At 46.5% G+C, this 24,377-nt stretch overlaps 1 protein-coding gene across 2 annotated transcripts in view; it reads right to left on the bottom strand.

Annotated features, from left to right (window-relative positions):
- Window positions 1-24,377, bottom strand: part of LOC138673983 (ADP-ribosylation factor-like protein 3) — a 63,080-nt gene that overhangs the window by 28,729 nt on the left and 9,974 nt on the right. The window contains exons 2-3 of one of the 2 annotated variants that reach the window (XM_069761983.1): window positions 15,015-15,167; window positions 4,449-4,565 (exon numbers count right to left, since the gene is read on the bottom strand). In XM_069761983.1, coding sequence (XP_069618084.1) covers window positions 4,449-4,565; window positions 15,015-15,167 — 270 coding nt within the window. The remainder of the gene's footprint in view (window positions 1-4,448; window positions 4,566-15,014; window positions 15,168-24,377) is intronic. The other variant, XM_069761984.1, reaches the window with a different exon arrangement.

Genomic DNA, 24,377 nt, shown 5'->3' with positions numbered 1-24,377 from the left:
TATTTAGAAGGGAACAGGGGAGAATTAGGTTAGTGAGTTGAGGTGATAGGCTTGTTTATAGAAATGTGTTTTTAAAGCACTTACAGTAAGCACTTAAAAATATGGGGGCTAGTTATCAGTCGGAGCATCTGGGGGAGTGCATTCCAGAGAACTGATTGGAGAGGAGAGAATTTGGTTAGAGGGAGGCTAATCAGAAAAGAGTTGCAGTAGTCCAGGCGTTATATTCATTGTGCATAACACAATACATAATGTAAATCTACATTCCCTATATACTGAGGAGAGGAAAACTCTTTTTTTTGTTTATATAAAAGTAGTAAGAATAATAAGCAATTAAAAAAAAATCATTTTTTGTTTGTCCCTGGCCTGTGAACCCACAACCTTAACATTATAGGCAGGAGCTTAAAGGTACCGTCACACTAAACGATATCGCTAGCGATCCGTGACGTTGCAGCGTCCTGGCTAGCGATATCGTTCAGTTTGACACACAGCAGCGATCAGAATCCTGCTGTGATGTCGTTGGTCGCTGCAGAAAGTCCAGAACTTTATTTCGTCGCTGGACTTCCTGCTGACATCGCTGAATCGGCGTGTGTGACGCCGATTCAGCGATGTCTTCGCTGGTAACCAGGGTAAACATCGGGTTACTAAGCGCAGGGCCGCGCTTAGTAACCCGATGTTTACCCTGGTTACCAGCGTAAAAGTAAAAAAAAAACAAACACTACATACTTACCTTCCGCTGTCTGTCCCTCGGCGCTCTGCTTCTCTGCCCTGTGTAAGCACAGCGGCCGGAAAGCACAGCGGTGACGTCACCGCTGTGCTTACACAGGGCAGAGAAGCAGAGCACCGAGGGACAGACAGCGGAAGGTAAGTATGTAGTGTTTGTTTTTTTTTTACTTTTACGCTGGTAACCAGGGTAAACATCGGGTTACTAAGCGCGGCCCTGCGCTTAGTAACCCGATGTTTACCCTGGTTACCGGCATAGTTGGTCGCTGGAGAGCTGTCTGTGTGACAGCTCTCCAGCGACCAAACAGCGACGCTGCAGCGATCCGGATCATTGTCGGTATCGCTGCAGCGTCGCTTAGTGTGACGGTACCTTAAGAGTCACAAGCACTTGTGATGTGATAGGGCAATTTTGGTGTACTTGATCTGTATTGCAGACTCTGACTCTATAGGCAGATTACATAGAGATACATTATACACAGTAAAGTATTTTATATGTATTTTAACGACTTTCGACTAACCTCTGCACTAATCCGTACCTCCCACTCCCGACTCCAAGACTTCTCCCGTGCTGCGCCAATCCTCTGGAATGCTCTACCCCAAGATATTAGGACCATCCACAACTTGCATAGTTTTAGGCGCCCGCTCAAAACTCATTTGTTCAGAGCGGCCTATCACGTTCCCTAATCAGTCATTTTATGTTTGTGTGTGTGTAGCCCATTCACTATCTTCATCTACCCCCCACCCCCTGAAGATGGCTGGACCATCATTGTAAATACATCATTGTAAATACACACCTGTACTTTGTATACTCCCCCACCTCATTGTAGATTGTAAGCTCTCACAAGTAGGGTCGTCTTATTTTGCTTTATTACTGTATTGTTAACATTGTTACCTATGACTGTTGTGTTTGAAACTGTTAAACTGTAAAGCGCTGTGGAATATGTTGGCGCTATATAAATAAAGAGTATTATTATTATTATTATTTGTATTTTAGAGGAAGTCCTCAGTGGTTGATATCTATTAATTTGTAACTGAAAAGATGGTAACAAATTACAAACTTTCGAGGTCTCTTCATTGGGCACAAATGTTTCTCTACATAATCTGCCTATGGAGTCAGAGCCTGCAATACAGATCAAGTACGCAACATTTTCCAAATTCACAACTGCTTGTGGCTCAGAAGCATAAGTTGTAATATTAAGATTGTGAGTTCACATACTGGGGATACACAAAAAAATTAGATAATTGATTATAATTTTACTTCTTTTCTAAAAGAAAATTTTTTGTTTACCTCAGTATATAGGGAACATACAAATACATTGCTATACACAATGTATCTCTATAGACATTCAGATTTTGTGTTATTCTTTGCCTGATGAAGAGACCTGGGAACTCTGAAAAGCTTGTAATTTGTTACCATCTTTTCAGATAACCATTAAGGTATCAACCACTGAGGACTCTCAAAATTTAATACTTTTGTATTTACTGGCTAACACGGTACAAAAATATATATTTTTCCTGTATTCTTGAGGGAGAATAAGATTTTTTTTTCACCCTATAAAATTACTAAAAAATAATAATGAAAAAAAACTTGATAATGAAACAAATAATGTAATGTTTATTATATTTATAAAGAAGCGCATTAAAAATCACAAATCAGCAAATAAACATGGACATACTTGTGTCCCTGTAATGGTAACGACCCGCACAACACAGCGGTCAGATTATTTACAAGGATCGGTAAATGATGTAAAAAATGGCGTGATTAATATTGATGTAATGCCAAGGTCATGGTCACACGTGAAGTAAATGTCGCATTCTTTTTGCTGCTTTTTTTTCTGCAAGTTTTGTGCAGGTGTCCACATCGTACAACCCAATAACAATCTTCCCTGGTTATTAAATGTTTGCTGCATTTATTAAATACGTTTTCCATCTTATTTAAAGAAATTTTGGGACAGATGTGAAGCATTTTTTTAACTTTAATACTACAGAAAAGCTTTGATTCTGCGCTTAATTGCGTTTTTTTTTTTTCAGATCCTCCCGGAACCCCCAGCCCATGCAGCCGCTATGGCTCATAGATGCCGATACAGTTGAAAGCAATAATGGAGTAGAGGGCGTCAGATGGCGCTCCTTCTCCCGTCATTCCCCTCTGCCTCTGACACAGCAGGTGCTCGATGCGTCACTTCATTGCATACCCGCTGTGTGTCGGGCAGATGACAGTGCAGCTGCTGATACCGGAGCAGAGCTGGACTCAGCGTGGGAACGAGGAGGAGGTGAGTATTGTGTTTGTTTTTACATATACAGTTGTTCTCAAAACTTTATATACCCCAGCAGAATTATTGCTTTCTTGGCCTTTTTTCAGAGAATATGAATGACAATACCAAAAGGTTTTCTTCACTCACGGTTAGTGGTTAGGTGAAGCCATTTATTATTTACCCCCCACATAGGGAGCTGCATTATACCCTATAGGGGGCTACATTATATCTTATGAGGGGACTGCATTATACCCTATGAGGGCGGCTTCATTATATTGGATGGGGGGCTGCAATATACCCTATGAGGGGGCTGCATTGTATTCTGTGGGGAGCTGCATTATATTCTGTGGAGGGGCTGTATTATACCCTATGAATGGGCTGCATTATACCCTATAAGTGGGCTGCATTATACCCTATGAGGGGTCTGCATTATGCCTTATGAGGGGGTTGCATTATACTCTGAGGGTGCTACATTATATTCTGTGGGGGGCTGCATTATATTATGAGGGGGGCTGCATTATACCTTATGAGAGGGGCTACATTATATTCTATGGGGGCTGCATTATACCTTAAGAGGAGGTTGCATTATACTCTGAGGGGGCTACATTAGATTCTGCGGGGGGCTGCATTATACCCTATGAGGGGGCTGCATTATATTCTATGAAGGGGCTGCATTATACTATATGAGGGCTGCATTATATTCTATGAGGGAGCTACATCAACCCCTGCTACATAATTAAGACCTGTTCTACCTTTTATTATACCCTGATATTAGCACGTTTTACCGCACAATTGGTGGTCTTGTATTTATTTCTATGTAACTACATAGTGGACCCCAAGAATTATTTTCTCTGGTGGGCCCAAGGTGCTGCAGTCCAACGCTGGCTCTGACTATGAATGAATGAATAAAAAATAAATCAATACGTCCCAACTAGAGATGAGCAGGACTCACAGATGACGTTGCAGTGGCCCTGGGTGATCAAAAGCCCCTTCGGGGAACTCGGAAGTTTACAGACTCATGTCCTGTCAAGCTGCCAGGTACCACTGACCTGGACGCTAGATCAGAAACCCATGAATCGATCCGCTCATCTCTTGGGAGAACCGTCCTGGATACAGCAGACAGTCCCAGATTTGGATATACACCCCGCAGTCTTTGGTGTCTGCTGAATGTCCCTGACTACCGCCGCCCCACTGACAACTCCTCCTGCCATGGTAGAGTAGAAAGAAATAGTAAATGGACATGGATTGCGGTGTGGCCAGGGGCATGGTCAACATTTGCCATGATCTGTCCCTCTTTCTGTTCTTCAAAAGTTTGGAGGTATACATGTGTGAAGTTCTGACATGTCATAGAGTATCTTGAGTTTGCATCTACTGGGATGAGAGTAGAAATCCCTGCTCCTGTGCTGTAGATTTATGGTGAATGACAGGGTTGGGTAACACTGGCAGAGCACTTATTTATTGTTATCTTATTCTCACCAGTAAGTCTGTGTTTCCAAGGTATTTCTTCCAGTGGGTACGAATTGTTCTTTGACCTCCAATATCCCAGACTGACAACTTCAAACTTTGAGATTGGACACTTTTTATATTAAAGCCCTTCACAACAAAGAGGAAAATAATTTAAGGTAAATACTTGAAAGCACTATTTTCATTCAATACACTTTGGCTACGTGCAGATGTTGAGAGTTTGGTGAGGTTTTTACCTCAATATTTGTAAGACAAAACCAGGAGTGGGTGATAAATGCAGAAGTGGTGCATATGTTTCTATTATACTTTTCCTCTGATTGTTCCACTCCTGGTTTTTACTTACAAATACTGAGGTAAAATACTGACCAAATACTCAACGTGTGAACGTGGCCCAAGAGTATTTCAAACATTATAGATTTATTATAGCAAATACAATACAGTATAATACATGTGGATGAGTTTTTTTGAGTGTACTACTATTTCTCATTTAAAGGGAACCTGTTACACTGAAAATGCAGTTCATTTTGCAGGCACCATGTTATACATCAGGCTATGCAGATTGAGATTCTTGGTCCAGTCAGTGGTCCTATCAGTGACTGACAATTTTATTTGTATCATTGTGCATATTGAAATAGCTGTCAATGATTGATAGGACCGCCTACTTGACCAAAAATCCCAGAAGGAGTAGTGGATTAAAAGATTAAAACCCAGTTAAGGCCATCTTCACACGTCCGGTTTGTATGTTGGTATGTGGTCTGTTTTTTAAGCACCGCAAATACGGACATACGCACACCCATTGTATTCAATGGTGATGCGCACATGTCAGGTTTTCACATGGACTGTGTGTCCATGTGAAAAACCCGCAGACATGTCAGTTTTTTTTTAGAAGCGTGGACAAAATGCGTGACGCACACGTGTACACTGATGACACATGGATGACATCAGTGTGTCATCAGCGTGACACGTACCGGCGAATGGGAACAAGTGGTTTTGCGCTGTCCTCTGGGGACGGCTGCTGAAGGCAGCTGTCATCAATGTCTCCTGCTTGTGTTGAGATCAGCATGACCAGGAGACAATGATGGGAGTTGTCATCAGCGTGACAAGTACTGGCGTCAGGGAAGAAGCGGTACAGTTTGCGCTGTCCTCTGGGAATGGCTGCTGAATGCAGCTGTCATCGTTGTCTCCTGGTCGCGCTGATCTCAACTCAACCAGTAGACAATGATGGGAGTTGTACTCAGCAGCAGCTGTGTACCTCTTGTGTAAAATAAATAATTAACTAAAATAAAACAGCATAGTCACCCACAATTTTCATAACCAGCAGGGAGAAAGCCCACAGCTGGGGGCTGATGTTAATAGCCTGGGACAAAGGACAATACTCCTCAAGGTTCCCAGGCTGTTTGCTTAGCCTCTCCTGGTGACTTTACGGTCACCGCAGTTTATCGTTCTATTGTTCCGCTCACAGTGAAGTGAGGGAACGCAGCTATAATGACCGGCGGTGAACTCGATGTCATCGCATGTTACTCCAACAATATAGCAAAGGGGAAGAGAAGCTTCGCTCACCAAAATGTCCCTGAGACCGTCCGTGCCTGGAGATCAGTGGCTGAGTACCACATGTATGCAAATAGAAATAGAAGACTTCCGGCACAGGAATCCTTTTTCAGTAAAAAATTATTTCTTTATTTAAACATCTTCAGCGAATATAAAACAGCATCATGGGGACCCCCCCATAGGCCTGACGTGTTTCAGACCCAGTAAAAACAGTCCTTCCTCAAAGGCATAGAAACATAGAGTGAACAGTTCCTTATATCTATCATAACAGCACATGTAATTGGTTGAAAAGGACTACCTCCCCAATTAACCCCATATCGACCAGAGGGTTACATGTAACGTTTTTTGCTGCCGACGGTCCGCCACAACACAGGTATATATATATATATACCGTATATATATATATATATATATATATATATATATATATATATATATATATATATATATATATATATATATATATATATATATTTGTCTAAGGGTTTTTCCGTCTGTCTGTCTGTCTGTCTGTCTGTCTGTCCTGGAAATCCCACGTCTCTGATTGGTCGAGGCCGCCAGGCCTCGACCAATCAGCGACGGGCACAGCGACGATGATGACATAAAGGACGTAGACATCCCACGTCTCTGATTGGTCGAGGCCGCCAGGCCTCGACCAATCAGAGACGGGCACAGCGACGATGATGTCATAATGGTTGCCATGGCGACGATGATGTCATAAAGGTTGCCTTGACCAATCAGCGACGGGCACAGTCTGCCGCGAATTCTGGAATCATCATTGTCCATATACTACGGGGACATGCATATTCTAGAATACCCGATGCGTTAGAATCGGGCCACAGTCTAGTATATATATATATATATATATATATATATATATATATATATATATATATATATATATATATATATATATATATATATATATATATATATATATATATATATATATATATATATATATATACAAAAAATATATATGATGGCAGCCATATAGATATGGGCACTAGTATATTATATACATATATATTAAATTATTCTTGTTTTTCATTTTGTAATTTTATGATCTGATAACCGTTACTTAATAAATAAATAATTATATACTATATTCTCTGTTGTGATTGTTTTTGGCCTTACTATGTTATGAGCACGATCCCTTTGCGGAGGATACAGCTAGGACACCAGTGGTGGGACGCTCTGACCTACGCAAGTCAGCAGGGTCCAAGTGTAATGACCAGAGGTCCGAATAAGATCCAGTGAGTCACAAACCAAGACCAAGGCAGAAATCTCCAACGGTATTTACTCAAAAGCAAAATAATCAAGGTAATATGGAGAATATTAAGACAGATGCACCCCAAAGATACACTAATTCAGCAGCAGCTGAAATCACTGTGCCACTCCAAGGTCTCCTGAGAACTGTATACTACAACAGACTAGTAAGAAATTTACCTAACAGGCAACTAAAAACAGGAACAAGTGTAAATTGAATGTAGTGTTATTAAGGGAGCCCCTGGAATGGCACACTGAGTATAACTTACACAACTCTAATATAAGATACACCTCTAAAGTAACAATTTAACACTCTGAGCAGAGATACCCGGGTATCTATAACTATGGTACCGTATCCTGAGATGGATTTCCTCTCAGGCAGGAATCCGCACAGGCTGCAGCCAGTTCATATTTTCAGCGCCAATAAGTTACAGCAAGCTCCTCTTGTCTTGTCGGCCGATGCCGAGCCCAAACGCCGGGGACTTGGTTAGTGGTCTCACGATGTAGTCTCTGCTTCTGTAGCTCCTAGGAATGCTTCCACGACAATCCGTCCGTCTCTGTATCAGCAGTCTGTCCAGACTTGGTTCTCCACTCAATGCACAGGGAATCCACAGACTTCCAAATACGTACTGGGTTCTTAATAAAGTCTCAGTCTTTTGTTAAATAAAGGGTTAACTCCTCTCCAGGAAACGTTAGCCACACAAGTCTCTCACAGAGTTAAACAAAAGGTTAATTCTTCTCCAGGGGAACGTTAGCAACAAAAAGTCTCTCAAAAGCTTCTTTTCCTCCAAAAACACTTGCAGTAAATCCACACACAGTCTCTCTTTAAGATATCACAGCAGCTTCTGCCTTTGCTTCCCGCCTTTTTCTCTCTCAGCTCTCACTTCCAAGTTTCACTTTACACCCGAGACACTAGACCCCACCCAGCAGCACACATTGTCTCTGGGAGTTTTGCACGGTCTGTTCTCTTCTGCAATAGGCAAAAACCACAGGGTCCTAGTGCCCTCTCAGTGGGACTACAGTTCACCCTCTTACATGCCACCCCACTAGAGGTTGGCGTCCTCGACATACCTTCCCACTCAAATTCATCTTGAGCATATCGCTGAGGCGGTATTCCTGCCGTAGATCGTGTAGTTCTCCTGAGTCCTACATCAACAGGTGCGACCTTAGAGGGAGCTAGAGTCTCTTCCATGGTCGTGTCAGTGGGCGTAAGTGGAGTTGTCTCCTCCTGCGGCTCGATGTCCTGTGATACAGCGTCAGGACCAAGCAGTTGACCTGATGCACTCTCCTCAACAACATCCTCCATATCCCCAACATTCTCATCACCCGAGGCCAGATCGGTCACAGGGGGCAAATAAGCAGGCGCAGGAGTAAGCACACCATCAAACTCAAGATCATTCAGAGCTTCCGCCCCTTGAAACATGGCCTCTGGCTCTAGGGGGGTAGGCGCCGAATCTTCAAACCAGCACCGCTGTAACATGTTACGATGCAAATTACGGGTTGGCCCCCCTGTCCCCACCGGTTCGACCTCGTACACTGGAATCTCAGGGTTCACCTGTTTTTTTATCAGATACGGTATCGCCTCCCATCGGTCACTCAGCTTTCCTGACCGTCGTTTTGTCCTCACCAACACTCTGTCTCCCGGAGAGAACAGCTCTGTTTGTACAGGTCGCGTGTCCTTATGGACCACCTGGCGAAGGCGGTCACCCACCACCTGATGCACCACCCTCAACCGCCGCCGATGCTCTCGTACCCACTCGGATGCAGTCCGAAGGGGGGCGGAGGAGGGATCTGGCATGCTCAAATCCTCAATGTCTCGGCCAGGTCTACCAAACATCAACATGTGTGGTGAGTAACCAGTAGTACTGTGCACCCTGTTATTGTAAGCCCACATCAATTCGGGGAGATACTCAGGCCAGCATGTCTGTTGCTGACTCTCTAAGGACCTCAACATTTGCAACAGGGTCCGATTAAAACGCTCACACGCCCCGTTACCCTGAGGGTGGTAAGGCGTTGTTCTCGACTGCTCGATACCATAGAGCTGGTGCAACTCTTTCATCAGCGTTCCCTGAAAGCAGGCCCCTTGATCTGAATGTATTCTCTGCGGACACCCGAACACTTGGAAGAAATGTCGGCACACTGCCTCAGCCGCCGACTTGGCCGTCTGATCTCTTGTCGGCACCGCTACAGCATACTTGGTAAAGTGATCTGTCATCACCAGGCAGTAGGAGTACCCTGATGTAGAGTACCCTATCAACACGTAGTCAATCATGAGTAGTTCCAGTGGAGCTGAAGTCTTAATAGACTGTGTGGGAGCCCGCTGCTCAGGGCTTTTGTTGAGCCCACAAATTCGGCACTGCCGACACGCGTCGGCCACCATCCCTCCCAACTCAGGGCAGTAGAGGACTCGCTGCAACCACTGAAGTGTCTTTTCACTTCCAAAATGGGCCCCCTTCTCATGCGCCTCACGAGCGACCACCGGCCCCATCCCCACAGGAATTATCAGTTGGTACCGATGCTGCAGCTCCGATGGCAGGTACACCTTACGATACAAAAGACCTTGTTCCACACACAATTTATCCCATTGTCGAAGGAGTTTCATTCCTTCCATGGACAACTGAGCCTTGTCCTCTGCACTGGGCCAGGCCTTGTTTTGTACCCAACGGCGCACAAGTGCAACGTCCGGACACTCATCCTGGACTCTTGTCCAATCTGAGGGTGTTTTACCCAGGACACAGGGCATCCCGGTGGCCACCCCACTTGAGTGTACCACACTTTGGAAGATAGGTATTTGCCCCAAAGCTGGAGTTTCAGTATCCTCAAGTTGTTCATCAACATCTTCCCCGGATGACCCAAGGGGCACTCTTGACAATGCATCTGCATTGCCGTTCTCTCGACCAGAGCGAAATTTAATGCGGTAATTGAACTTGGCCAGTCTGGCGACCCACCGCTGCTCCAACGCCCCCAGTTTTGCATTCTCTAAGTGAGCTAGCGGGTTGTTATCTGTCATGACTAGCACCTCAGCTCCTGTTAGATACTCGGCGAAGCGTTCTGTCATTGCCCACACCAGGGCCAGCAATTCCAGACGGAATGAGCTGTAGTTAGCCGGATTTCGCTCGGAGTCTCTTAAAGATCTGCTGCCATAAGAAATCACTCGTTCTCGGCCGTCCTGCACCTGTGCTAGTACTGCCCCCAACCCATGAAGACTACCATCGGTATACAACAAAAAAGGGGTGTCAAACCGGGCGTAGGCCAGCAATGGGGCACTCGTTAGGGCGGTTTTCACTCCATCAAATGCCTTTTTCTGTAGGGGCCCCCATGGAATGGGGCGATTTCGAGGACCCAGCGCTGTCCCTCTCAAAAGTTCATTCAAGGGACTCACCACTTGTGAGAATTTAGGCACAAACCGCCGATAGTATCCTGCTAGGCCCAGGAAGGCCCGCACTTCTCGCAGGTCACAAGGAGGTGGCCACTCTTGTACCGCCTTAATCTTACTGGATAAAGGTAGTACCCCGTCCGGGGTCACCAGATGTCCCAAATATTCAATCTGGTTTCGTAACAGCTGACATTTTTTTGGCTTTATTTTCAGGCCGTAGCTCTTGAGCCGCCGGAGAACTTGACGCAGCTTCTCCAGATGATCTTCAAATGAGGTTCCGAACACCACAATGTCGTCCAAATATATCAGGACTGATTCAAAATTTAGATCACCCAAGCAATGTTCCATCAGGCGTTGGAAGGTTCCCGGGGCGGTAGCGAGGCCAAAGGGCATCCGGTTGAACTCAAAGAGCCCCATTGGCAATACAAACGCCGTCTTGGCCCGATCTTTTTCAGCCATTGGGACCTGCCAGTACCCGCTTGCCAAATCCAACGTTGAGAAATACTTGGCCCGACCCAGGGCCGACAGGGATTCTTCAATACGGGGTAAAGGATATGCGTCCCGTACGGTGTGGGCATTCAATTTCCGATAGTCCACACAAAATCGGAGTGTCCCATCCTTCTTGCGGACCAAGACTACAGGGGCCGCCCAGGGACTCCGGCTCTCTCGGATCACTTGGTTGTCCAGCATACTGGCCACCATGCTCTTCACCTCTTGATAGAGCGCCGGAGGAATTTGGCGATATCTTTCTCTAATGGGTGGAGTATCCCCCGTTGGAATCTCATGCTCAATCGTCTGGGTACACCCGAAGTCCTCTCCATGTCGGGAAAAGGTCTCTTGATGTTCCCACAAAACTCTCTCCAACTGCTCCAACTGCACGGGGGTCAGCTTCTCCCGATCCACTCCCATCTGCTCCATGATCACATGAACATTCCATTCCTCCGTAGGAGGTTCAGTCCGGCCTACCTCGACCGCGAATGTCCAGGATGACTGTTGGTCTGGTCGCAATTCGAACCCTGCATTTTCCGGCACCTTCTCTGCCGGTACGAACAGTTCAGCCAGTATGGTCCCAGCGGGAATTGCAACAGCTTCATCTAAAACATTGATACATCGGACCGGTACTCGTCCATTCTTCACAATCGCCAAAGAACGGGCCACATGTACCTTGGCAAATGAGGAACCCTCTCGGGCGGGCTCAAGTAGCACTTCAAACCCATTCAATCTCTGTGCAGCTCCCACAGGCAGCATTAAGAGTTCCTCTTGTCTGGGTCCCAGCAGGATCGGGGCCCTCGAAGTCACTCGGACCCGGCCCACCCGGCCACCTGGGACCGCACTTTTCAGCAAGTCGCAACTCAGCACTAGACGGTGTAGAATTCTCTGTGTGGGTCGGTGTCTTGTCGCACGGGCCCAGTATCGGGGTCCTTCACTGGCATACATCTGGTGATTCAAATCTCGCAGCACGTTCATTCCGAGCGTCACTTCCATCCCTCTTCTAGGGGGGTGATCCACCAGTACTACCCCTTTCTGCCCCAGCTCTTGACCAAACATTTTTAGTTGCATCCACACGATCCCTTTTACTGACAATTGACCATTATTTGCGGCGGTCAGTCGTATCACTCGGCCATCCTCTGGAATCACTAGTCGACTGAAGTATCTCTCATATACTTCTAGAGGCATTATAGTACATTCGGATCCCGTGTCAACCAAGCACCTCATCTTCCGCCCTTCAAACTCTGCTTCTATCACTGGACTACATGCAAACAAATCTTGTTCATTCCGTCGAGGGCTTTGTGTGGGTGGGGCCGCTGCTGCTTGCCCTCTCATGGCAGCGGCCGGAAGTTTAAAGCCGGCGACGGGGTTTCTGGGGCTGTAAGCGCCCGGCAGTAACGCGAGATGTGTCCCTGGCGGCCACACTTCCAGCAGGTGATTGTTCCTCGTGGGCGAGGGCTTGACTCATTATGATAGGACGACCTGGCCATTTGCGGGGTCACCGTTCCAGGGGGTGAGGCAGGAGGTTCCCGCGAGGGGGTAGAGGCGGGATCAACTGTCAGTTGAGACAATTTCAGCTTCAACTCCTTCACCTCAGCACGCAGAGCTTGTACCACGCTTACCAGCCCCTCTCCCCCCGACCCTGATGAACCACCTTCCTCCAGCTGGGCACTGTTCACTGACCCCTCGGGAACATAGGCCGATTTCTCTTCCCTTTCCACTGCAGCTCGGTAAATCTGCCAGAAAGATAACTCTGGTGCAACCCGGACCATTTCCAACAGTTTGTCCCGGAGAAGTCTATTGGCTACACCGGTGATGAATTGGTCCCGGAGCAAGCGGTCTACCTCCCGGAATGCCCCCATGGCCCCCGGGTCTAGTCGCTGCATCTCATTCAACATCTCTTGCAAAATATTAGAGTACTGCATCAGGGACTCACACTCTCTCTGGGGACGATTAAAGAATAGGGACCGAAGCTGGGCCACGTGCGCTCGGCCCCCCAAACTCCCCTCTAACAGTTCCAAAATCTTTTCTAATGTATCCCTCTCTGATTCTGGGCGCACCATCACCATACGCCTAATATCACCCTCCAGTGCATTTAATGCCAGCTCAGCGCGTAACGCGGGGGTCAAATTACACATGCGCAGAATACTCCGGATTCTCTCAGCCCAATCTTGCAACGCCATATTGCGCCCATCGTATTTCGGCATGTGCTGAAGTAAAGCTCCTACAGGCACATACCCTCCCGAAGTCGCCGCGGCTGCCAGGGGAACCCCAACCCCCGAGGAGGATGCGGATACAGCGGGGTCATTTCCACCATCGCCCTCGTCCATGACAAACACTGGATCCTGCCGACTACGCCAAAAATGTAATGACCAGAGGTCCGAATAAGATCCAGTGAGTCACAAACCAAGACCAAGGCAGAAATCTCCAACGGTATTTACTCAAAAGCAAAATAATCAAGGTAATATGGAGAATATTAAGACAGATGCACCCCAAAGATACACTAATTCAGCAGCAGCTGAAATCACTGTGCCACTCCAAGGTCTCCTGAGAACTGTATACTACAACAGACTAGTAAGAAATTTACCTAACAGGCAACTAAAAACAGGAACAAGTGTAAATTGAATGTAGTGTTATTAAGGGAGCCCCTGGAATGGCACACTGAGTATAACTTACACAACTCTAATATAAGATACACCTCTAAAGTAACAATTTAACACTCTGAGCAGAGATACCCGGGTATCTATAACTATGGTACCGTATCCTGAGATGGATTTCCTCTCAGGCAGGAATCCGCACAGGCTGCAGCCAGTTCATATTTTCAGCGCCAATAAGTTACAGCAAGCTCCTCTTGTCTTGTCGGCCGATGCCGAGCCCAAACGCCGGGGACTTGGTTAGTGGTCTCACGATGTAGTCTCTGCTTCTGTAGCTCCTAGGAATGCTTCCACGACAATCCGTCCGTCTCTGTATCAGCAGTCTGTCCAGACTTGGTTCTCCACTCAATGCACAGGGAATCCACAGACTTCCAAATACGTACTGGGTTCTTAATAAAGTCTCAGTCTTTTGTTAAATAAAGGGTTAACTCCTCTCCAGGAAACGTTAGCCACACAAGTCTCTCACAGAGTTAAACAAAAGGTTAATTCTTCTCCAGGGGAACGTTAGCAACAAAAAGTCTCTCAAAAGCTTCTTTTCCTCCAAAAACACTTGCAGTAAATCCACACACAGTCTCTCTTTAAGATATCACAGCAGCTTCTGCCTTTGCTTCCCGCCTTTTTCTCTCTCAGCTCTCACTTCCAAGTTTCACTTTACACCCGAGACACTAGACCCCACCCAGCAGCACACATTGTCTCTGGGAGTTTTGCACGGTCTGTTCTCTTCTGCAATAGGCAAAAACCACAGGGTCCTAGTGCCCTCTCAGTGGGACTACAGTTCACCCTCTTACACAAGGACTCCTGTAGCCCCCAGCTTTTCTCTCCCTCTGTAGTTGGGCTTTCCCTCTGCAGACTGTGAAAATTGCGTGGGAACCAACACTGTTTTTATTTAATCATTTGCTTTACGCAGGAGGTACACAGCTGTAATAGCCAGATCCTGGTAATAGCAACAAGCTGTAATATACTGCTGTACTGCATATTATTTGGGTCTTAAGTTTATGGTGCCGTTTGCTTACTTTACATTGCCAGAAATGTTAATGAGGTTTTTAGTGAGATAGTTCAGTTATTCTGGGCACATATAGATAAAGCTGCCAGCTCTTCTATCCAGCCCATATATAGCCCTAATATTCAGCAGGAGTAATAGAAACCCCCACAAAATGGACATTCGTAGCATATAGCATATTCTAATTATATGCCACCAATGTCACTTTAAAATGCATATTCCAAATAATGCCATGTACATACCTGTGTTGGAGTTATATTGCTGACTTCCTCCAAAGCAAGCCGCGTCAAGATGGTTGTCTTGCCAGCATTGTCTAACCCTAGTAATATTATTTTAATCACATTGTCCTCCAGATCTTCTACTTTTCTTAATTCTTCTGCAAGGGACAACAAACTCTAGAAACACAAACCAAGATGAAATGGTTGGAATAGAAATAAAGGTGAGCTTCTAACTCAAGCTATGAAATTGTATTGCCCTTTTGCCTCGATTTGTTATTCAGCCTTGTGTGTGAACATGGCCTATCGCTTAGATATTTTATTATTAAGATACTGAAACATATATATTTTTAAAAAATCAATAATCTGCTTTACATAATTATCGGGATGGCAATATTGCTTTTTGCTGCTCATCTCCTATGGAAACCACAGTTTAGAGATTTACTTTGCAACTGTCACATGGACTAAGGAAAGTCATATCTGGTGAAGACCTACATACCATGCTCTGTAGGAAAGTGTTCTGGGCATGCTGTGTGACTTGTGCAGGAAGAAAAGGGCAGCTATATCCGTCACCTAATGGTGTGATACTTTGTTATATATATATATATATATATATATATATATATATATATATATATATATATATATATATATATATATATAATATATATATATATATATATATATATATGTATTTATGTACCATCTCTGCGCCGATGACACGCAGATCTACCTATCCGGACCTGACCTCACCTCCTTACTTACCAAAATCCCACAATGTCTGTCTGCTATCTCGGCCTTCTTTTTTGCTCGCTTTCTAAAACTGAACATGGACAAAACAGAATTCATCATCTTTCCCCCATCTCACTCTACCCCTCCACCAGTGCTATCCAAGCCCTTGCCTACTCCTGTGATCTCAAACTCAAAAATATTTCCCGGATCCGTGCATTTCTTGACTGCAACACCCAGAGGCGTAGCTAGGGTTTTGGTTCAGGGGGCCGAAGCTTCTGAGTGGGCCTCTAACCAGGTAACCTTGATTACAACTCGGTGACGCGCCCTAATAGTGGAGGAGAACCAACATAGATATTACCACCATACGGTCAGTGGTAGATACCAGTCCTACAGAACATATAAGAGATAACAGCACAGTTACAGATAGTTTCTTACCGCTGATGTTCTTTCTGATGGAATCGTTCACTTTTCCCATCTTTTCCATTTGGCCTAGACCGACATGACAACTTTTTCCAGCCAGGACTCGTCTGCAGAGAATACAACAAAGACACATTTCACATCTCACATTCCAGCTCCATCATCATCTATTCCCAACCTGCACAAACTCATCATCCTGCTGATACCCCAATACTGAGCTGCTGCTGCCGTATGTGTCCCTATTACTGCACCTGATACCACAATACTGAGCCTCTGCTGCCATGTGTCCCTATTACTGCACCTGATACCCCAATACTGAGCTGCTGCTGCCGTATGTGTCCCTATTACTGCAAATGATACCCCAATACTGAGCCGCTGCTGCCGTATGTGTCCCTATTACTGCACCTGATACCACAATACTGAGCCTCTGCTGCCATGTGTCCCTATTACTGCACCTGATACCCCAATACTGAGCCACTGCTGCCGTATGTGTCCCTGTTACTGCACCTGATACCCCAATACTGAGCCGCTGCTGCCGTATGTGTCCCTGTTACTGCACCTGATGCCCCAATACTGAGCCGCTGCTGCCGTATGTGTCCCTGTTACTGCACCTGATACCCCAATACTGAGCCACTGCTGCCGTATGTCCCTATTACTGCACCTGATACTCCAATACTGAGCCACTGCTGCCGTATGTGTCCCTATTACTGCACCTGATACCCCAATACTGAGACGCTGCTGCTGTATGTGTCCCTGTTACTGCACCTGATACCCCAATACTGAGCCACTGCTGCCGTATGTGTCCCTATTACTGCCCCTGGTACCCCAATACTGAGCCGCTGCTGCCGTATGTGTCCTACAGCACCTGATACCCCAATACTGAGCCGCTGCTGCCGTATGTGACCCCATTACTGCACCTGATACCCCAATACTGAGCTGCTGCTGCCATGTGTCCCTATTACTGCACCTGATACTCCAATACTGAGCCGCTGCTGCCGTATGTGTCACTATTACTGCACCTGATACCCCAATACTGAGCCGCTGCTGCCGTATGTGTCCCTATTACTCCACCTGATACCCCAATACTGAGCCGCTGCTGCCATGTGTCCCTATTACTGCACCTGATACCCCAATACTGAGCCTCTGCTGCCATGTGTCCCTATTACTGCACCTGATACCCCAATACTGAGCTGCTGCTGCCGTATGTGTCCCTGTTACTGCACCTGATACCCCAATACTGAGCCGCTGCTGCCGTATGTGTCCCTGTTACTGCACCTGATGCCCCAATACTGAGCCGCTCCTGCCATATGTCCCTATTGCTGCACCTGATACCCCAATACTGAGACGCTGCTGCTGTATGTGTCCCTGTTACTGAACCTGATACCCTGATACTGAGCCGCTGCTGTATGTGTCCCTGTTACTGCACCTGATACCCCAATACTGAGACGCTGCTGCTGTATGTGTCCCTGTTACTGCACCTGATACCCCAATACTGAGCCACTGCTGTATGTGTCCCTGTTACTGCACCTGATACCCCAATACTGAGACGCTGCTGCTGTATGTGTCCCTGTTACTGCACCTGATACTCCAATACTGAGCCGCTGCTGCCGTATGCGTCCCTATTACTGCACCTGATACCCCAATACTGAGACGCTGCTGCTGTATGTGTCCCTGTTACTGCACCTGATACCCCAATACTGAGCCACTGCTGTATGTGTCCCTGTTACTGCACCTGATACCCCAATACTGAGACGCTGCTGCTGTATGTGTCCCTGTTACTGCACCTGATACCCCAATACTGAGCCACTGCTGCCGTATGTCCCTATTACTGCACCTGATACCCCAATACTGAGCTGCTGCTGCCATGTGTCCCTATTACTGCACCTGATACCCCAATACTGAGCAACTGCTGCCGTATGTGTCCCTATTACTGCCCCTGATACCACAATACTGAGCCGCTGCTGCCGTATGTGTCCCTAGTACTGCTCCTGATACCCCAATACTGAGCCGCTGCTGCTGTATGTGTCCCTAGTACTGCTCCTGATACCCCAATACTGAGCCGCTGCTGCCGTATGTGTCCCTATTACTGCCCCTGATACCACAATACTGAGCCGCTGCTGCCGTATGTGTCCCTATTACTGCACCTGATACCCCGATAATGAGCCTCTGCTGCCGAATGTGACCCTATTACTGTATCTGCTTTGTAAATTCTAAAGCACCCCATCTATAATATAGTAATGCCAGGTGCAAGTGCCTTAGAAAACACTGCCCATATTTTGCCCCCTAGAAAGTAATATTGCCCTGTGTGCCCCTTTGATAGTCACAGTAACCCGAGTTCCCCTATAACAATAAGTGCCCACTCTACATTTAATAATGTCCTGAGTCTCCCCCTGTACAGCTCCCCTATACACAGCATGATGCTCCCTCGCTGTATAGTACCACCCACACAGTATACTGACCCCTTAGTAGCCTTCAAACTGTTTGATGGCTCCAACACTGTAATCCCTACACTGTATGATGGCCCCATAGATAACCGCCATATAGTATAATGTGCCAGATAGTCCTCAATATAGTACAAGACAGTACCCCTATAGGCAGACCCTGTAGTATAAGGCAGTACCCCTATAGGCAGACCCTGTGGTATAAGGCAGCACCCCGCCATAGGCAGATCCTGTAGTGTATAAGGCAGTGCCCCCATAGGCAGATCATGTAGTGTATTAGACAGCAGCCCCCCCATAGTCAGATCCTGTAGTGTATTAGGCAGCAGCCCTCCATAGTCAGAACCTATAGTGTATTAGGCAGCAGCCCCCGCATAGTCAGATCCCATAGTGTATTAGGCAGCAGCCCCCCCATAGTCAGATCCTGTAGTGTATTAGGCCACAGCCCCCCCATAGTCAGATCCTGTAGTGTATTAGGCAGCAGCCCCCCTGTTGTGAATTCTGTGGCAGAGCTCCCTCCTGTGGTCACAAGTGGTACTTCGGCTGGTTCTCTCTGTGAGCTTCCGTTGGTGGAGGAAAGTGGTACTGTGGCTTCTGAGTTTCCTTCCTCAGGTGATGTGGTGAAGTCGTTAGGTGCTTCTCTATTTAACTCCACCTAGTGCTTTGATCCTGGCTTCCAGTCAATGTTCTAGTATTGGACCTGTTTCCTCCTGGATCGTTCCTGTGGCCTGCTGCTCTGCATAGCTAAGTTCCTCTTTGCTATTTGTTTGCTGTTTTTTTCTGTCCAGCTTGTCAATTTGTTTTTTACTGCTTGCTGGAAGCTCTGGGACGCAGAGGGTGTACCTCCGTGCCGTTAGTTCGGTACGGAGGGTCTTTTTGCCCCCTTTGCGTGGTTTTTGTAGGGTTTTGTGTTGACCGCAAAGTTATCTTTCCTATCCTCGCTCTGTTCAGAAAGTTGGGCCTCACTTTGCTAAATCTATTTCATCTCTACGTTTGTCTTTTCATCTTAACTCACAGTCATTATATGTGGGGGCCGCCTTTTCCTTTGGGGTATTTCTCTGAGGCAAGGTAGGCTTATTTTCTATCTTCAGGCTAGCTAGTTTCTCAGGCCGTGCCGAGTTGCATAGGCAGCGTTAGGCGCAATCCACGGCTGCCTTTAGTGTGGTTGGAGAGGATTAGGGATTGCGGTCAACAGAGTTCCCACGTCTCAGAGCTCTTTCTTGTTTTTTGGGTTATTGCCAGGTCACTGTATGTGCGCTGACCTCTATGTCCATTGTGGTACTGAATTACCTTTCATAACAGTACTGGAAGCCCAAAGTACTAATGATTCTCAATAGAGGGAAAAAAGAAGTCCTGAGACCATTTTTTTTTCTTTGTACTGTGTTTTGCCTTTTTTTTTTCCCCTAGACATTTGGGTGGTTCAGGACACAGGTGTAGCAATGGACATTAAAGGTCTGTCTTCATGTGTGGATCAGCTCACGGCAAGAGTACAAAATATTCAAGACTTTGTGGTTCAGAATTCTATGTTAGAACCGAGAATCCCTATTCCTGATTTGTTTTTTGGAGATAGAACTAAATTTCTGAGTTTCAAAAATAATTGTAAACTATTTCTGGCTTTGAAACCTCGCTCCTCTGGTGACCCAGTTCAACAAGTTAGGATCGTTATTTCTTTTTTGCGTGGCGATCCTCAGGACTGGGCATTTTCCCTTGCGCCAGGGGATCCTGCATTAAGTAATATCGATGCATTTTTCCTCGCGCTCGGATTGCTGTACGATGAGCCTAATTCTGTGGATCAGGCAGAGAAGAATTTGCTGGCTCTGTGTCAGGGTCAGGATGAAATAGAGGTATAATGTCAGAAATTTAGAAAGTGGTCCGTACTCACTCAGTGGAATGAAGGTGCGCTCGCAGCTATTTTCAGAAAAGGTCTCTCCGAAGCACTTAAGGATGTCATGGTGGGATTTCCTATGCCTGCTGGTCTGAATGAGTCTATGTCTTTGGCCATTCAGATCGGTCGACGCTTGCGCAAGCGTAAATCTGTGCACTATTTGGCGGTATTACCTGAGCTTAAACCTGAGCCTATGCAGTGCGATAGGACTTTGACCAGAGTTGAACGGCAAGAACACAGACGTCTGAATGGGCTGTGTTTCTACTGTGGTGATTCCACTCATGCTATCTCTGATTGTCCTAAGCGCATTAAGCGGTTCGCTAGGTCTGCCACCATTGGTACGGTACAGTCAAAATTTCTTCTGTCTGTTACCTTGATCTGCTCTTTGTCATCGTATTCTGTCATGGCATTTGTGGACTCAGGCGCTGCTCTGAATTTGATGGACTTGGAGTATGCTAGGCGTTGTGGGTTTTTCTTGGAGCCCTTGCAGTGTCCTATTCCATTGAGAGGAATTGATGCTACGCCTTTGGCCAAGAATAAGCCTCAGTACTGGACCCAGCTGACCATGTGCATGGCTCCTGCACATCAGGAGGTTATTCGCTTTCTGGTGTTGCATAATCTGCATGATGTGGTCGTGTTGGGGTTGCCATGGCTACAAGTCCATAATCCAGTTTTAGATTGGAAATCCATGTCTGTGTCCAGCTGGGGTTGTCAGGGGGTACATGGTGATGTCCCATTTCTGACTATTTCGTCATCCACCCCTTCTGAGGTTCCTGAGTTCTTGTCTGAATACCGGGATTTATTTGATGAGCCCAAGTCCGATACCCTACCTCCGCATAGGGATTGTGATTGTGCTATCGATTTGATTCCTGGTAGTAAATTCCCAAAAGGTCGACTGTTTAATTTATCTGTGCCTGAGCACGCCGCTATGCGGAGTTATGTGAAGGAGTCTTTGGAGAAGGGGCATATTCGCCCGTCATCGTCGCCATTGGGAGCAGGGTTCTTTTTTGTAGCCAAGAAGGATGGTTCGCTGAGACCTTGTATAGATTACCGCCTTCTAAATAAGATCACGGTTAAATTTCAGTACCCCTTGCCGCTGTTATCTGATTTGTTTGCTCGGATTAAGGGGGCTAGTTGGTTCACCAAGATAGATCTTCGTGGTGCGTATAATCTTGTGCGTATTAAGCGAGGCGATGAGTGGAAAACTGCATTTAATACGCCCGAGGGCCATTTTGAGTATCTAGTAATGCCATTCGGACTTGCCAATGCTCCATCAGTGTTTCAGTCCTTTATGCATGACATCTTCCGAGAGTACCTGGATAAATTCCTGATTGTGTACTTGGATGACATTTTGATCTTCTCGGATGATTGGGAGTCTCATGTGAAGCAGGTCAGAACGGTGTTTCAGGTCCTGCATGCTAATTCTTTGTTTGTGAAGGGATCAAAGTGTCTCTTCGGTGTTCAGAAGGTTTCATTTTTGGGGTTCATCTTTTCCCCTTCTACTATCGAGATGGATCCTGTTAAGGTCCAAGCCATCCATAATTGGACTCAGCCGACATCTCTGAAAAGTCTGCAAAAGTTCCTGGGCTTTGCTTATTTTTATCGTCGCTTCATCTGCAATTTTTCTAGTATTGCTAAACCATTGACCGATTTGACCAAGAAAGGTGCTGATTTGGTCAATTGGTCTTCTGCTGCGGTGGAAGCTTTTCAAGAGTTGAAGGGTCGTTTTTCTTCTGCTCCTGTGTTGTGTCAACCAGATGTTTCGCTTCCGTTCCAGGTCGAGGTTGATGCTTCTGAGATTGGAGCAGGGGCTGTTTTGTCGCAGAGAAGTTCTGATTGCTCGGTGATGAAACCATGCGCCTTCTTTTCCAGGAAGTTTTCGCCTGCTGAGCGTAATTATGATGTGGGCAATCGAGAGTTGCTGGCCATGAAGTGGGCATTCGAGGAGTGGCGTCATTGGCTTGAAGGAGCTAAGCATCGCGTGGTGGTCTTGACTGATCATAAGAACTTGACTTATCTCGAGTCCGCCAAGCGGTTGAATCCTAGACAAGCTCGTTGGTCGTTGTTTTTTGCCCGTTTTGACTTTGTGATATCATACCTTCCGGGCTCTAAAAATGTGAAGGCGGATGCTCTGTTTAGGAGTTTTGTGCTCGACTCTCCGGGTGTATCTGAGCCGGCGGGTATCCTCAAAGAGGGAGTAATTGTGTCTGCCATCTCCCCTGATTTGCGGCGGGTGCTGCAAAAATTTCAGGCTAATAAACCTGATCGTTGCCCAGCGGAGAAACTGTTTGTCCCTGATAGGTGGACGAATAAAGTTATCTCTGAGGTTCATTGTTCGGTGTTGGCTGGTCATCCTGGAATCTTTGGTACCACAGAGTTAGTGGCTAGATCCTTTTGGTGGCCATCTCTGTCGCGGGATGTGCGTACTTTTGTGCAGTCCTGTGGGATTTGTGCTCGGGCTAAGCCCTGCTGTTCTCGTGCTAGTGGGTTGCTTTTGCCCTTGCCGGTCCCGAAGAGGCCTTGGACACATATCTCTATGGATTTTATTTCAGATCTTCCCGTCTCTCAAAAGATGTCAGTCATTTGGGTGGTCTGTGATCGCTTCTCTAAGATGGTCCATTTGGTACCCTTGTCTAAATTGCCTTCCTCCTCTGATTTGGTGCCATTGTTTTTCCAGCATGTGGTTCGTTTACATGGCATTCCAGAGAATATCGTTTCTGACAGAGGTTCCCAGTTTGTTTCGAGGTTTTGGCGAGCCTTTTGTGGTAGGATGGGCATTGACTTGTCTTTTTCCTCGGCTTTCCATCCTCAGACTAATGGCCAGACCGAACGAACCAATCAGACCTTGGAAACATATCTGAGATGCTTTGTTTCTGCTGATCAGGATGACTGGGTGTCCTTTTTGCCTTTGGCTGAGTTCGCCCTTAATAATCGGGCCAGCTCGGCTACCTTGGTTTCACCGTTTTTCTGCAACTCTGGGTTCAATCCTCGTTTCTCTTCAGGGCAGGTTGAGTCTTCGGACTGTCCTGGTGTGGATACTGTGGTGGACAGGTTGCAGCAGATTTGGACTCATGTAGTGGACAATTTGACTTTGTCCCAGGAGAAGGCTCAACGTTTCGCTAATCGCAGACGCTGTGTGGGTCCCCGACTTCGGGTTGGGGACTTGCTTTGGTTATCTTCTCGTCATATTCCTATGAAGGTTTCCTCTCCTAAGTTTAAACCTCGTTTTATTGGTCCGTATAGAATTTCTGAGGTTCTTAATCCTGTGTCCTTTCGTCTGACCCTTCCAGATTCATTTTCCATACATAACGTATTCCATAGGTCATTGTTGCGGAGATACGTGGCACCTATGGTTCCATCTGTTGATCCTCCTGCCCCGGTTTTGGTGGAGGGGGAGTTGGAGTATATTGTGGAGAAGATTTTGGATTCTCGTGTTTCAAGGCGGAAACTCCAGTATCTGTTTAAGTGGAAGGGTTATGCTCAGGAAGATAATTCCTGGGTCTTTGCCTCTGATGTCCGTGCTCCCGATCTTGTTCGTGCCTTTCATATGGCTCATCCTGGTCGTCCTGGGAGCTCTGGTGAGGGTTCGGTGACCCCTCCTCAAGGGGGGGGTACTGTTGTGAATTCTGTGGCAGAGCTCCCTCCTGTGGTCACAAGTGGTACTTCGGCTGGTTCTCTCTGTGAGCTTCCGTTGGTGGAGGAAAGTGGTACTGTGGCTTCTGAGTTTCCTTCCTCAGGTGATGTGGTGAAGTCGTTAGGTGCTTCTCTATTTAACTCCACCTAGTGCTTTGATCCTGGCTTCCAGTCAATGTTCTAGTATTGGACCTGTTTCCTCCTGGATCGTTCCTGTGGCCTGCTGCTCTGCATAGCTAAGTTCCTCTTTGCTATTTGTTTGCTGTTTTTTTCTGTCCAGCTTGT

The sequence above is a fragment of the Ranitomeya imitator genome, chromosome 4, assembly GCF_032444005.1.
Source record: "Ranitomeya imitator isolate aRanImi1 chromosome 4, aRanImi1.pri, whole genome shotgun sequence".
Classification (NCBI taxonomy): domain Eukaryota; kingdom Metazoa; phylum Chordata; class Amphibia; order Anura; family Dendrobatidae; genus Ranitomeya; species Ranitomeya imitator.
This window is presented reverse-complemented; position numbering and strand designations above follow the sequence as displayed.